A 12,062-nucleotide genomic window follows, 5' to 3' on the forward strand; every position below is an offset into this window, starting at 1 on the left:
TCGGGTAGGAGCAGGGCCCGTAAGAGGGGCTCCCCTCCAGGCTGCCTTCCCAGAGCTCAGAGGGGCGCCCGGGCCAGGACTGGTTGCCTGGCTTTGAGTTCGGAAGCATCCCGCCTTACTGGGGAGATTGGCGGCTTCGGAGGTTTGTCCCCCACGCCAGGAAGACCCCTTCTTCCCCCTTTTACTCACAAGCCTCGGGAGCCTGACCGAGGTGGCTGGTTCTCTCTCTTGCTTTCCAGCTGAGCGCTCTGCGCCCTCGGCTGCCCTCCTTTCCGGTGCGAGTCTTGGCTCCCTGTGCTTGAAGGCCGGACGTGGGAAAGGTTGGCACTGTGCTCAGAACGGAAAAGATTTTTATGGGGCTAAAAGGGCTTGGAGCCCAGCGACAAGGGTTGGAGGGGGGCACTTTGCGGCTGCTCCCATTCAGTGAATTCAGTGGGTCAGTATCAGGTATTCATCTTTAATTCACATAACAGCAGTCAAGGGAGTGGGGAAAGCGGGGAAATCAAGTGGCAGATATTTACATCTAAAATTCACAGTACTTGCTGGATTGAGAACATGCTACCACAATATATACAGTAAAATACTTTTTCGGGACACTAGTACAAATTTTTTTTTCTTTTAACTTTGCTTTCTGATACAGGTAAGACCATTAAGTCACTTCTTATTTTAAACATAAATACACAAAAGAAATGGTTAGAAGTTTTCTTATTTTAAATAAGCACAGAATGCCAGAGGTTAAAAACACATTTATAGGGCTGAATACCAATTGGACAGCACACTCTATACATTTTTTTGCTCAAATTCCTGTACAAATACACAGCATTCAAATAGGTATTTACAAATAAGCTTGAAAGAATGAAAATCAATATTTCACAATCTTTTCAGAGAATTCTCATCTCTGGCCTCCCACTTCCCTTCAGACTGGCTGATTCTCCAAGGAAAGGAATTTGGAATATGTCCTTTTCATTGAATTTGGGAAAATGGAGAGGGAAAACACAAACCTGGCTCACCCTGTAGTAGGCAAGACCAAACAAACCCACACTCCCCTCTCTACCCTCTCATGCCACCAGGTGGAGAAGGAAGATGTTCTTACATGAGGACTGCCTTGTCCAGGGATTGAGGTTCAGGAGTGCCCTAAAACCTAAATACGAACTATCTAAGAAATCCAAAGCTAGTCCCCGACTGTTACACTTGCGAACACCAGATGGTTCAGGCCTGCCTGGACTGACCCACTGTGCTTGGAGTCACCCTTCAAGTATCAGAAAGGACCTACACTGGTGATAAAACACGCCCAGACACCCTGAAGGTAACGTGGCCCCCATCTTAGCGCATAAGTTACTTGCTGGCATTCCTGTTAAACAAGTTGCCATTTGTTTACAAGTGAAAGATACCCTAACCAGGGAAGTCAGATGGGCCAGTGGAAGAGGAACTAACGGAGAACGTACCTGCTCAACGAGGAGAAGGCAGCCTTGTGACTGTCAAGTCGTGAACTCAAGCAAATAAATGTTTTGTAGACTTTTTAAAAGTAACTTAGAAGCACCCTGGTAAAATACTATTGCCACTCCACCCTATTCCCCCAACTAATAAACCAAGAGGAAAATCAGTACCCTGACCTGAAAGTTTCCTATAAAGACACCACTGCCTTCTGCCCAACAGACTGGGGAGGCTGGAGAAACTGCCCTCCTGCTCACCCTGAACCCTGAGTGGTGGTCCCATGGGCCTGGAGCTGGGATCGTGCACTTGGCTACTGGGAGGGGATAATTCAACCTGCGTGGCTTTCTGCTTCTAGGAGGAGAAGTCCCTCTCCCCTCCAACTGCGCTTTTAACCCAGGAGCTTGCTGAACCTGATTTCAAGTCCTCAGGCCTTCGGAGCCTGGCTGGGCAGCCACCCCGCTGCTCAGAGGTAGTGCTGAAAATCCCTGATTCAGGAGCTGGAGGACAGGCACGCTGGCCACTTCTGAAAGCTCAGAGGATTTCCGGCCCTGCCACACCCCAGCCTCACTCCTCTATCGGCTTGTCTCTCAACACATGGCTGCCTGGGCCCTGGGGAGGAAGGTGGTGACGGCAGTCCCTCTGGCTCCAACCCTCACTCAAGCTCCAGAGGCTAGGAGATGACCACTGCAGATCCATGCACCAGGGGGCTCCTGCAGGGCATGGGGTATGTTAAGAGTGGAGGGGAGCGAAGGGTCAGAAATAAAAATGATGGAGGGGAAATCCAAGGTAGAGGAGGAGGCAGGGCTGGCCCACAGAAGCCTGGCAGTACGCCCGGGGCATGCAGTTAGGCTGTCACATGCCTGTGCCGGCAGGTTGGCCTCGCCAGCCCCTCAGGGGCACACTCCTGGATGGAAGAGCAGGCATTTGTGCAAAATGGCTGGTAGCCCCCTTGTCCACCTGTGACATAGTCCACGTGGTCCTTGCAATCCCTGAATACAACCATGAGCTCTTCTGTCTACACAGCAAAGGAAGAGGTCCCTAGTGCAATTTCCATTCTGTGCATTGCTGCCCTGGAGGGAGGGCCTGGGCTCCTGCCCCAGGCAGGGGCCCCGTGAAGCTGCAAAGCGGTTCTGTGGTGCAGTATCTCCATCTAGCTCCATGTGGTCTGAAGCTGCAGGAGGAAGACAGCATCTACTGCACAAAGGAAAGAGGAAAACCCATAGAAATGGAAATGTAGAAAATGAAATAAAAAGAGAAGCCACAACCCTTCATGCTGCTGTGGCCTCCGCACATGGCAACACACGAGTTCACGGCAGTAGAACGTAGACTCGGGCGGTTCTCTCCTGAGTGCTAGGCCTCGGGCTCCCTGTGGGGGGACTTGCTTTTCTGACCCGGAGTGGTTGGGCAAGCCGCTCACTGACGGTGGTGTCCCAGCTGCCTCCCTGCCCCTCACTGTTCCCCTCGGCTGTGCTCCCAGGCCATGCGTGCCTGCTCTTCCTTGGTGCTCCCGGGAGGCAGCGAGGCCTTGCGATGCAGGCCCCGAGGCCTCTCGGCCTCCTCTCGCAGCAGCACACCCTCGTCGTGCTCCAGGGCTGGCAGGCGGGGGTGGTAGGGCTTGGGTGGCAGCGCAGGCGGGTCCATGGGGTCCTGAGGGATGACACATCCCGGGGCCGAGTGGCTTCGGCACGGCTGGGCCTTGATGGAGTCCAGGACGGCGGACTCAGAGAGGCTGTAGTGGACGGGGAGGTAAGGTGGCTCAAGATCTTCGTCAGCGTTCCAGGCCTGGCTCGGCATGGAGTCCATGGTATCGGTTCGAGCAGGGACCTCCGAGGAGTGCCCAAAGTTACTCTCACTTAGGGAGGACACGCCGCTGCTGGCACTGCCAGACAGTGTAGAGTTGCTGCCATCCAGGCCTGACTGGGGGCTGGTCGGGGAGGCTGGAATAGGGTGCAGGGGCGACTGAAAGAAAAGGGAGAAGTGTGAAAATCCCTCTTTCCAGACAGGCTGACATGCCTGCCCCGGGACGAGAAGACCAAGAGTCTCCTATATTAATGAATTTTAAAATACTCATCAACAGAGTATTTCTTGTTTCGCCATCAGCAAGCCCCTGCCTTCTCCCTGGCCCCAGCAAGCCTATGCAGCCCCAGAATCACCTGCATTTCTGTGGCCCCAAAATGGCCCTGCCTTTGTGCCCCATGAAGCCAGGTCCCAGGCTTCTGGCTGTGGGTCTAGGGGCACAGACAGAAGGGCTGGGTTGGCAGGCCCATTGGGGAGGGAAGAAAGAACCCTAGAGGGCCCTGGACCAGATGAGTGCCTTCTGCTAAAATCTGACAGTCTTTTCCAATTTGCAGAAAACTTAATGAGTTTCGCATAAAGGTTTGGTATCTGATGCTTCTCATTTTGAGTGGACTCCAGTTTAAAGTGCTCTATGACCTCCCACAGTTAACATTTCCTCACGTTGTGAACTGTGGTGTGTTAATACCTACCCCCTGGCTTCTCACTGCTCTTGGCTCACACACTGGGTGCTGTGTGTTGCTGTCTGAGGACCCTCTGACCTCTCCACCCCCATCACGTCTGTTACAGGACACGTGGGTCACCTGTACCCCAAGTATGTCTCTGGATTCCCCCAGCTTCTGTCAGGCTGGGCTGTCGGGAGGAACAGGGGAGGCAGACCTCAGGGGTCTCTCCCCTCACAGCCTGGGGGCTGTCATCTCAGAACATTACCTTGCGCAAGGTCCGGGCGGGGAGGGCTGGGGGGGTGTCACCCAAGGGGTGGTGGAAGGCGTCGAAGTGTAGGGAGTAATGACCTGCAGAGGACACAGAAGCAGAGCTTCAGTTGGGCCCTTCTTGGACTGCATCACAGCAGAGCTGGCGGGGCCAACTGCATGGACGGGAGTCTCCCGCGACCCCTCGGCACTGGAAGCCATGGGAAAACCTCTCTCTTCACTGACATTCTTCAAAACACAGGCTGCTGGAGTAAAGACACCCATGCCACACAGGAGACCGAGAAGTCCGAGTGCATCAGAGCCCACAGAATGACAGTCCACAGACAGCAGCGGCCCCTGCCTGCTGCGGGGCGACGACAGTCTGGGGAGTCCCGCGCTTGGCACAGTCATTTCCGACGTCTTCAGCCTCCGCAGTCAGAAAGGCCTTACTGAGTGTACCTGCTGCATTTGGAGACCTCACTGACCCCAAGGCTGCTGTGGGGGGGTTCTTTCCTCGGCTGAGTCGGCTCGTCTTCTCAGCCCAGAGGGCTCCTGCCCTCACCCCTGAGCAGGATCTGAGACTGGGGACTACCTGGGGGACCCGCTGGAGGTCTTCTTACCATGCAGCAGGCTTCGGGGAGGCACTGGGGGGGCCAGGATGCACCCCGTGTGGGCAGACAGGAAGGGCTGGGCCTCTCGGGCTCCGCTATCCAGGCTCCAGCTGCTGGGGGCTGCTGGCACCGCTGAAGGGCGAAAACAGATGGCATGAAGGGAGGTTACTTCTTGAGCAGCCTCTGGGTGGGGGGAAAGTCCTCTACTACTGCCTGGGCCTTCTCCAGGTGTGAACTCGGTACAGCACACACAGGCATGGCATGCCAGCTCCTGAGACAGAAAACACTGGCCCAGCAAGGCACGGTGGTGGCCCACGGGGAGAGTGGCCGCGGCAGACACCACTGAAGAGGATGGCTACAGAGTCAGCTGCTGGCTGAAAAGCACTTGAGAGGAGGCAAGACGAGAGGAAGTACAGCAAGGAGGCAGCCTCCCGGGCTTACTAGGAGGAAAAAAAGAGAACAGGAGAGTGGAGCGGGCTGGTAAGACTGACAGAAGAGGGAGAGGGGGGAGGGAGATGCAGGCAAGTGAGCACATGCGAGAACAGGTGTGCTGCGCACCCTACAGCTTCTGACCAAAGCCAAGAGTCAGGGCTCTCCCAGGGCCTGACCCCATGGGGAAGCAGGGAGCAGGATGGGTGGGCAGCAGCAGATGCCGGTGTCCACAGCTAGTATGTGGCCTGGGCCCTCAAAGAGCCTGTGGTAAGCTACAAGCTCTGCCCACCCCTGCTGCTTCTGAGCCCACTGGCTGGGCCTGGGATGCTCGGGAGTTTTCTAGGCAGGACTGGAGTTCATACAGTGCTTGCTGTGGGAAAGAGTATGAAGCCAGGGGTCAGGCTGGGTCCAGCAGGGACCTCTGCTTCCAGAGAGGATGGAGGGTGGTGGAGCCCCTGGGTGCTTTGAAGCATAGAGGCCCAGTTCCTGTAACCCACATGCTGTGGACAGAGTGGGCCCTGGACAAAGAGTAACACAGGTTGTCCATCTGTGGATGGGAAGGAGTCCAGGGCTGGAACAGTGGCCCTTCAGCAACAGCTGAGGAGAAGGACTGTAGGAGGGGAGGGGTGGGGGGGAATGGCTGGACCCCGGGGTCTGAGGAGCAGCAGCGGATACGTGAATGCCATTGGCCAACTGCTAGAGAACCACCGCCACTGATGAGAACTATGCCCTTTCTCTGACGGAGCTCTTGGTATCAAGAGACAAGCGGCAGACCCACTGGCTTTGTTTTGAGGCAGTCACAGCTAAATGGGGCATTGAGGAGGCTGAGGACTGGGCTTTTCCCACTCCAGGGCCTGAGTGGGGAATGCAATGCCAGGGCCTAAAGGGCACCTGAGAGGCTCTGGGAAGGAAGGAGCCTGGCCTTTGAGGAGGATGTGGCCAGCAGGGGCTGGGCCCCACATGGTCGAAGGATGAGGTCGTGGGAGACGTCCACCCTGGTCCTCCTTGCTGGTGAAGAACGTCAGGCTGGAACTCGGCTGCCTCACAGCCTCATGTCTCAGGAGCGTGGCTCAGTCTCACAGACTGGCTGACAGTGGTGGGGGCAGAAGGGAGAGGGGGCAGTGACTGGGTGGACAGGCATTCATTCTGACTCTGGTTGAGTGCCAGATGGATTCCACCAGAAAGCCTTCCTCAGAGAGCCTGAACCATCCTGAGACCAGGACAGGCCTACTCTCAAACAGGCTCTCCCCAAGATGCGGCAGGAGCTTCCTGGTCCTCAGCACTAAGGCGCCCTCTCCTGAAAAGGAAAAGTTCCATCTCCACAAAAAGCCATCACACCTCGAGGAGTAAGAAGCTTGGAGGCAGGTCTAGGCAGCTTCCCCAAAGGGGCTGACAGCCTGAATTCTCATGTGCACATCCTGGCCCTAGAAGACATCAGGACTGCACAAATTCACCCACAAGAGCCCAAAGGAAACAGCGGGCAGGAACGCTGGAGGGAAAGAAAGCTGGCAAGGCTGCAGTGGTTTACAAACGGCACCTGCGAGAGCCACTCCACATCAATCAGAAATCATCCAGCTTGCCCTCGGCCTCCTGTTGACCAGTGAGGCCAGTGAACCTCTGCCATATAGCACCAGGGCTTCCTGGGTGGCTCAGTGGTAAAGAACCTTCCTGCCAATGTAGGAGATGCAAGAGATGCGTGGTTCCATCCCTGGGTCGGAAAGATCCCCTGGAGAAGGAAATGTAACCCACTCCAGTATTCTCGCCTGAAAAATGCCATGGACAGAGGAGCCTGGCGGGCTACAGTCCATGGGGTTGCAGACGTGAGAATATGCATGAACACACACCAGTGCATAGGGGCTAGTGGAGAATCTCAGATGCAGCACCCATCCTAGAAGAGCGCTGATGCCGCCTGTGTCCTGGCCTTTTCTCTCTCTGCTGTGGACCACCACCAGTCTGAGGTCCCCTGTGCACAGCAGCCTCGAGAGTTAACTGGCCTGGTCTGGGAGTCACTGCCTGGGAAAGAGAGATCCTTAAAATGAGAAGTGGAGCCCTCATGGGACTCAAGATCCTGATGATGAGAGAATGGTGACAAGTGCGCACAGCTCCTGCTCTGGAGGAGCCAGCAGAGATCTGGGGAGTTATGACTCTGGCTCTGGGTCCCCCAAGACAAATGTCTAGCTCAATGCCTACTAAGCTCTGGCCTTGTGGCTCAAATGGGCTTGCTCTGGGCTCAGCCTTCACTCTGAGACAACCCTCTTTCCTCCCCACACATGGCGGGTGGGCGTATCCAGCTTCTTGCTGCAGCTTGGTCTGAAGCCCGAAGCTCTTCTGGGTCTGGTGGGCGTCAGGTCCTGGTCTGGCCGCCAGCACCCACTTGAGCTCTGAGCCCGTCTGGGCTCTCAGCTAGATCTGCGATTGCTCCACAACTCCGGCAAAGAGAAGCCACTGTGGTTCCCGGCCCTCAAGGCCACAAGAGCACTTGGTTTGGGGGCACAAGTGCAGGGGTCCAGGAACGCCACGTGTTTTGGGGATGTGCAACTCTGAGGCTAGGAAGGCGTCTTCAGCCAGAATCTTATCTCCACGCCCGCTGTGGCCGAGCACCAGGCGCTGAGGCCTCCCAGGCACTGAGATCGTGGAGCCCGGGTGCAGTCTCAAATATGACGGGGAGGCGCGTCCTCCATGCTGAGCAGAGGAGGAGCAGTGACAGTGGGGACAGCAGACAGCAGACAGCACGTGGTGAGGAGGTGTGATGACATGACAATAGCTTTGGAGGGACACGTCCTGATGGGCCAGCAGGTCGCAATGCTAGGGACCAAGAGTGCCCTAAACTTACTAGGTAGAGGAGAGGGGAACCTGCAGGGAGAGGGGCTGATAGGCTTGGCCTGGTTGTGTGTGGCAGGTGGGCTGGGCATAGGCCCCACACGGGCACTGTCCTGTGTTAAAAGGAACTCAGTTCTCCATGTCTGGGACTTTGGGCTGGGGTTATATGGGCCCAAGTCTGGTTCTTCCATCAGCTGGCTGGAGCAGAACATAGAGTAGAACTCCACTCTCTGTAACCAGCCTCTGTTCTAAGTATTGCCTGGTTTAATGGTATAGCTGATGGACTTGCAGTGTGGAAAAGGGATGCTCAGCTGTTGCAGGCCTGGGCGGCTACAGGAGGACTGAAGTCCCGCAGGGTGCCTGGGACTGTCTCTGGGAAATTCACTTTGCCATGACCTGTTCCTTCTCATTATGCTTGTGGACGTGCTTGGCCACAGGCCTGTTCTGAACAACAAGGAGAGGTCCCTGTGGGCCTGAGTGGAGAGGGACCAAAGCCACAGGGCCTGCTGAATTCTGGGGCTGGTGGGGAGGAGCCCTGGGGTGTGGGTGCCCACTGAGTTTCCATGAAGGTGAGCTCAGAGCAGGTGGCAGCTGGGGCGTCTCAGAGGGTGGGCCCTGGGGAGCCGGAGATACAAACAAACAAGATCTAGACCTCAGCATCAAGCCAAACATGGGTTAAATAATGAACACAGAACTGGTCAGGACTCTGGACGGACAGAGTGGCCTGGGTGTTAAAGTATGGCTTAGCCTTGGCCAGCTGGTGCTCAGGGACAAGAGTCAGACGCTCAGGATGAGGACAGACTGGAGAGGAGGCCACCTGGGAAGAGGAATCGTACCTTTTTCGGCCACAGACAGATTGGGATCACTGCAGGGTTTGCAGGCTCCAACCACTTGCTGGAACAGGGCCCGCTGGAAATTTGGCAGCTGAGGGAAGGAGAGAAGTATCAAAAGGTGACAACAATCAGTTATATCTTGGGGGCGTCATGGGCCCCAGGAGCCAGGGCATTCTAGGACCAGACCAGGAAAATCAAAGCAGTGGGACAGCTCATGCTTGAGATGTGCTGAGAATGTCAGGCTGGTTGGAAAACTGTCCATGCTGTCTGGCTCCGAGTCCTGCCCTGTGCAACTGTGCAATGTCTGGGGCTCCCCCACCGCCCCCGGGCCTGGCTGGGCTCCAGGCTGTCCTGTACACGGCCAACAAGGAGGACACAAGCACCTGAGGGCATCTAACTGCATCCTTCTGTCCTGCCAGGAGACCCATGGGCAGGAAGGATACGGGGACCCCTCGCACCCCTGAGCCCTGGCAGGTTTGGCCTCCTGGAGACGCCCCGTGCGCACAGGCCCGTGTGAGGGGAAGGGCAGCACTCAGGCCTGAGGTCACAGACATGACCCGCTGTTCCATGTAGCTGCCAGGCAGACCTGTTCCTTCCACCTGGCAGGGCTGCCCAGGCACAGGGAGCTGAGAAGATCCTGGCACTCTGGGACTGGGTAACAGTCACTGGAGGTGACTCTCATGGCCCCTGAGAGAAGGGCAGGGCAGACTGGATGGGGGAAGGAGCTAGTCGCTGCAGCTTCTTGTTCAAGGCCCCATACAGGACATCTGCAGAGCTCTGCAAATGGTGTAGGGAGGGTCCCGGTGGGAAGAGAGGGGCTTCGGGTGGACGGATGGACAGACGGATGGACGGATGGATGGAAGAGGCAGAGCTTGCCCATGGGGATGTCCTTCATGCACACATGGAGGAAGGCCAGTCTCTAGACCCATGTCCGCCACTGCCTTCTCTGGACAGAAAAGAACCAGTTTTCTCTGCCATGTTGTTTTTAGATGAGGAATTCAGGATGCTGGCCAGAAGGACAGACAGCCACACAGACAGTGGTGGGTCCAACCCCACCGCCATTCTGCCCATAGCTGTACTCCGTCTGGACTGAGTACAGATGCTGGTCCCCACATTCACTGCCGCTCCATCCAGGAGGATCTTCACGGCAGCACGAGGGAGGCACGGACAATGCAGAAAGCCTAGCGAGTGCAACGAGGTGAGCTCAGGCCAGCAGAGTCCCAGCAAAGGGCAGTCAATGGGCTGGCTCTGTTACCTGTCCGTTCTCCAGGATGGCTGCTGGATACATGGCGCTGCTTGGGCGGTCCCGGTGCGTGGGCAGCAGCAGCATCATTTCCCGGGCGTGGCGGTACTTATCTGGCAGAGAGGGAGAGCCTGTAACCAAGTGAGAACAATCACGCACAGATGACACGCCACGGATGGAGGGCCCAGAGGGCATGCATCCCGGGGAGCCAGTGACCCAGGGTCGGTATCCCCTTGCAGCTGGGGTGAGGATGAGCTCGGCAAGTACAGAAGGAATGAAGTGGAGCCTGGTGGCTGGGTGGTAGTAAGGGGGCTGCACTGGGCATCCCAGCCGAGGCAGGCACATTGCAGACTAGGGTCATGTGGACTCGCTGGCGCGGCCCCCTGTCCCTGCTCGGGGGCAGATAGTGAGGAGAGCCGGGGGTTGGAGCTGGGGCCCCGGGAGCCCTGCGTCTCCAGCACTCAGGGGAAATGGGGGTGGCCTGGGTGCTGGGCTCTCTCGGGGCCCAGGCGAGGGCCCAGGCGAGCTTGCAATGGAGCCGTCACACAGAAACAGACGCACTCAGGTAACAGAAAAGCACAGTTCTTACTGGACACGGTTTCCACACACTTACCTTCTCCAGACACCACTGGCCCTGTCTCAGCTGGCCCCTACCACCTTTCCCCAGATTCCAGGCCTCCTGTGCCTGGCCTCTGCCTTCTGGCCATCTTACTGCAGACTCAGCCCAAGCGGCTCAGGGCCAGGGGCACTGCACACAGGGGGCTCTCCAGGGTTCCTCACTCTGAGACTTGCCCTTCAGTGAACTCAGGAGTCATGGAGCTACTCTGGGACTTGTGGGGCCTTAACCCAGGCTCCTGAGTTGACTTGGTTCATGCTCTTCGCTTATGAGACCCCCTCAGGACTGAGGGGCTGTTATGGAAGCCAGATGTGGTGTGGCTTAGTCCTCATCGATGCAGGCTATGGTTACACGCCCAGTAACCTGTCAACTGGTGGTCCTCAAAGGGACCTTCCAGAGAAGTGGTGAGAAAAAACTTGCACGCTTCCCTTGGGAATATATAATTTAGAAGGCCCTCCAAATTTGCATCACTCATTGTACCAGAGAGCGGCATGTCCATGTCAAACTAGTGGGGTCTTCTAGATTCCTCATGGGAAGGTCACCTGGACCCCAGGGCTGTCGACTTGTCCACTGGCAGCCTCTGGCTGGTTCAAGTGGGTGAACTCCCTCTGTGTAGTGTTCTCTTAGTGAAGCTCATCTGAGAGGTGAACCTGCAGCTCTGCAGGCTCTGTGTGGGCCTTCCTGTGGGGGTGCCCTCTAGGCACTGTCAGGGCACAACTAAAAAGGTGACCAGGAGTTCTTAAGAAATGCCTTTTAAATACTCATTTTAGACCCAAAGATGAGGCTTAAGTATGTTGAAGAAGTCAGCATACCAAAAACCAATAATGCAGCTATTATTAATGTAAACTTCCTTCATAGCTGGTCTCAGTGATACTGTTTGTAGAGCCTCAGAACTGGCTTTAAGGCCTGGTTTTAAAAACTATCCTTCATTGATAAGGGAATAAGTAAACTATGCTTTATTTAAAAAATAAACAAATAAACTAGCCCTGAATTTCTACTATTTGGTGATTTTTCTCCCCAATCAATATTTTCTTTCAGAACTTGTGCTCTGAGGCAATCTCAAAAAGATGGCTGTGTAAAGAAAAAAAGAAAAGGGTTCCTAATCCCACTGATTTTCACAGTACCTTCCCAGCAAGAAACTCGGAAGGCTCCCTGGGTCTCGTTGGCCACAGCCCTGGACAGGGCTGCCCGCACGTAGCATGCAGAGAGAGGCAGCCCTTTACACCAACTCATGTCACATACCCATCCTGTGCCAGGCACGTGGCTGGAACACGGCGTGCTGCCTTGCTCATTGGCCCTGGTCCCTGACCTGACAGCTCACGGTCTGGCTCACCAGGCCAACCCTGGATCTGAGCACTCAGCATCCTG

At 56.0% G+C, this 12,062-nt stretch overlaps 1 protein-coding gene across 11 annotated transcripts in view; it reads right to left on the reverse strand.

Moving 5' to 3' along the window:
• Positions 1 to 437: 437 nt before the first annotated feature.
• The window catches only part of DOCK3 (dedicator of cytokinesis 3), a 289,619-nt gene continuing 277,994 nt past the window's right edge, over positions 438 to 12,062 (reverse strand). For 8 of the 11 annotated variants that reach the window (XM_025271944.3, XM_025271942.3, XM_025271937.3 and 5 more), the window contains 5 exons: positions 10,091 to 10,209; positions 8,839 to 8,926; positions 4,760 to 4,882; positions 4,159 to 4,241; positions 438 to 3,393 (listed from right to left, as the gene is read on the reverse strand). In XM_025271944.3, coding sequence (XP_025127729.2) covers positions 2,884 to 3,393; positions 4,159 to 4,241; positions 4,760 to 4,882; positions 8,839 to 8,926; positions 10,091 to 10,209 — 923 coding nt within the window. In that variant the 3' untranslated portion in view covers positions 438 to 2,883. The remainder of the gene's footprint in view (positions 3,394 to 4,158; positions 4,242 to 4,759; positions 4,883 to 8,838; positions 8,927 to 10,090; positions 10,210 to 12,062) is intronic. The other 3 variants (XM_025271939.3, XM_025271935.3, XM_025271941.3) reach the window with 2 other exon arrangements.

Source organism: Bubalus bubalis, chromosome 21, assembly GCF_019923935.1.
Source record: "Bubalus bubalis isolate 160015118507 breed Murrah chromosome 21, NDDB_SH_1, whole genome shotgun sequence".
NCBI classification, from domain to species: domain Eukaryota; kingdom Metazoa; phylum Chordata; class Mammalia; order Artiodactyla; family Bovidae; genus Bubalus; species Bubalus bubalis.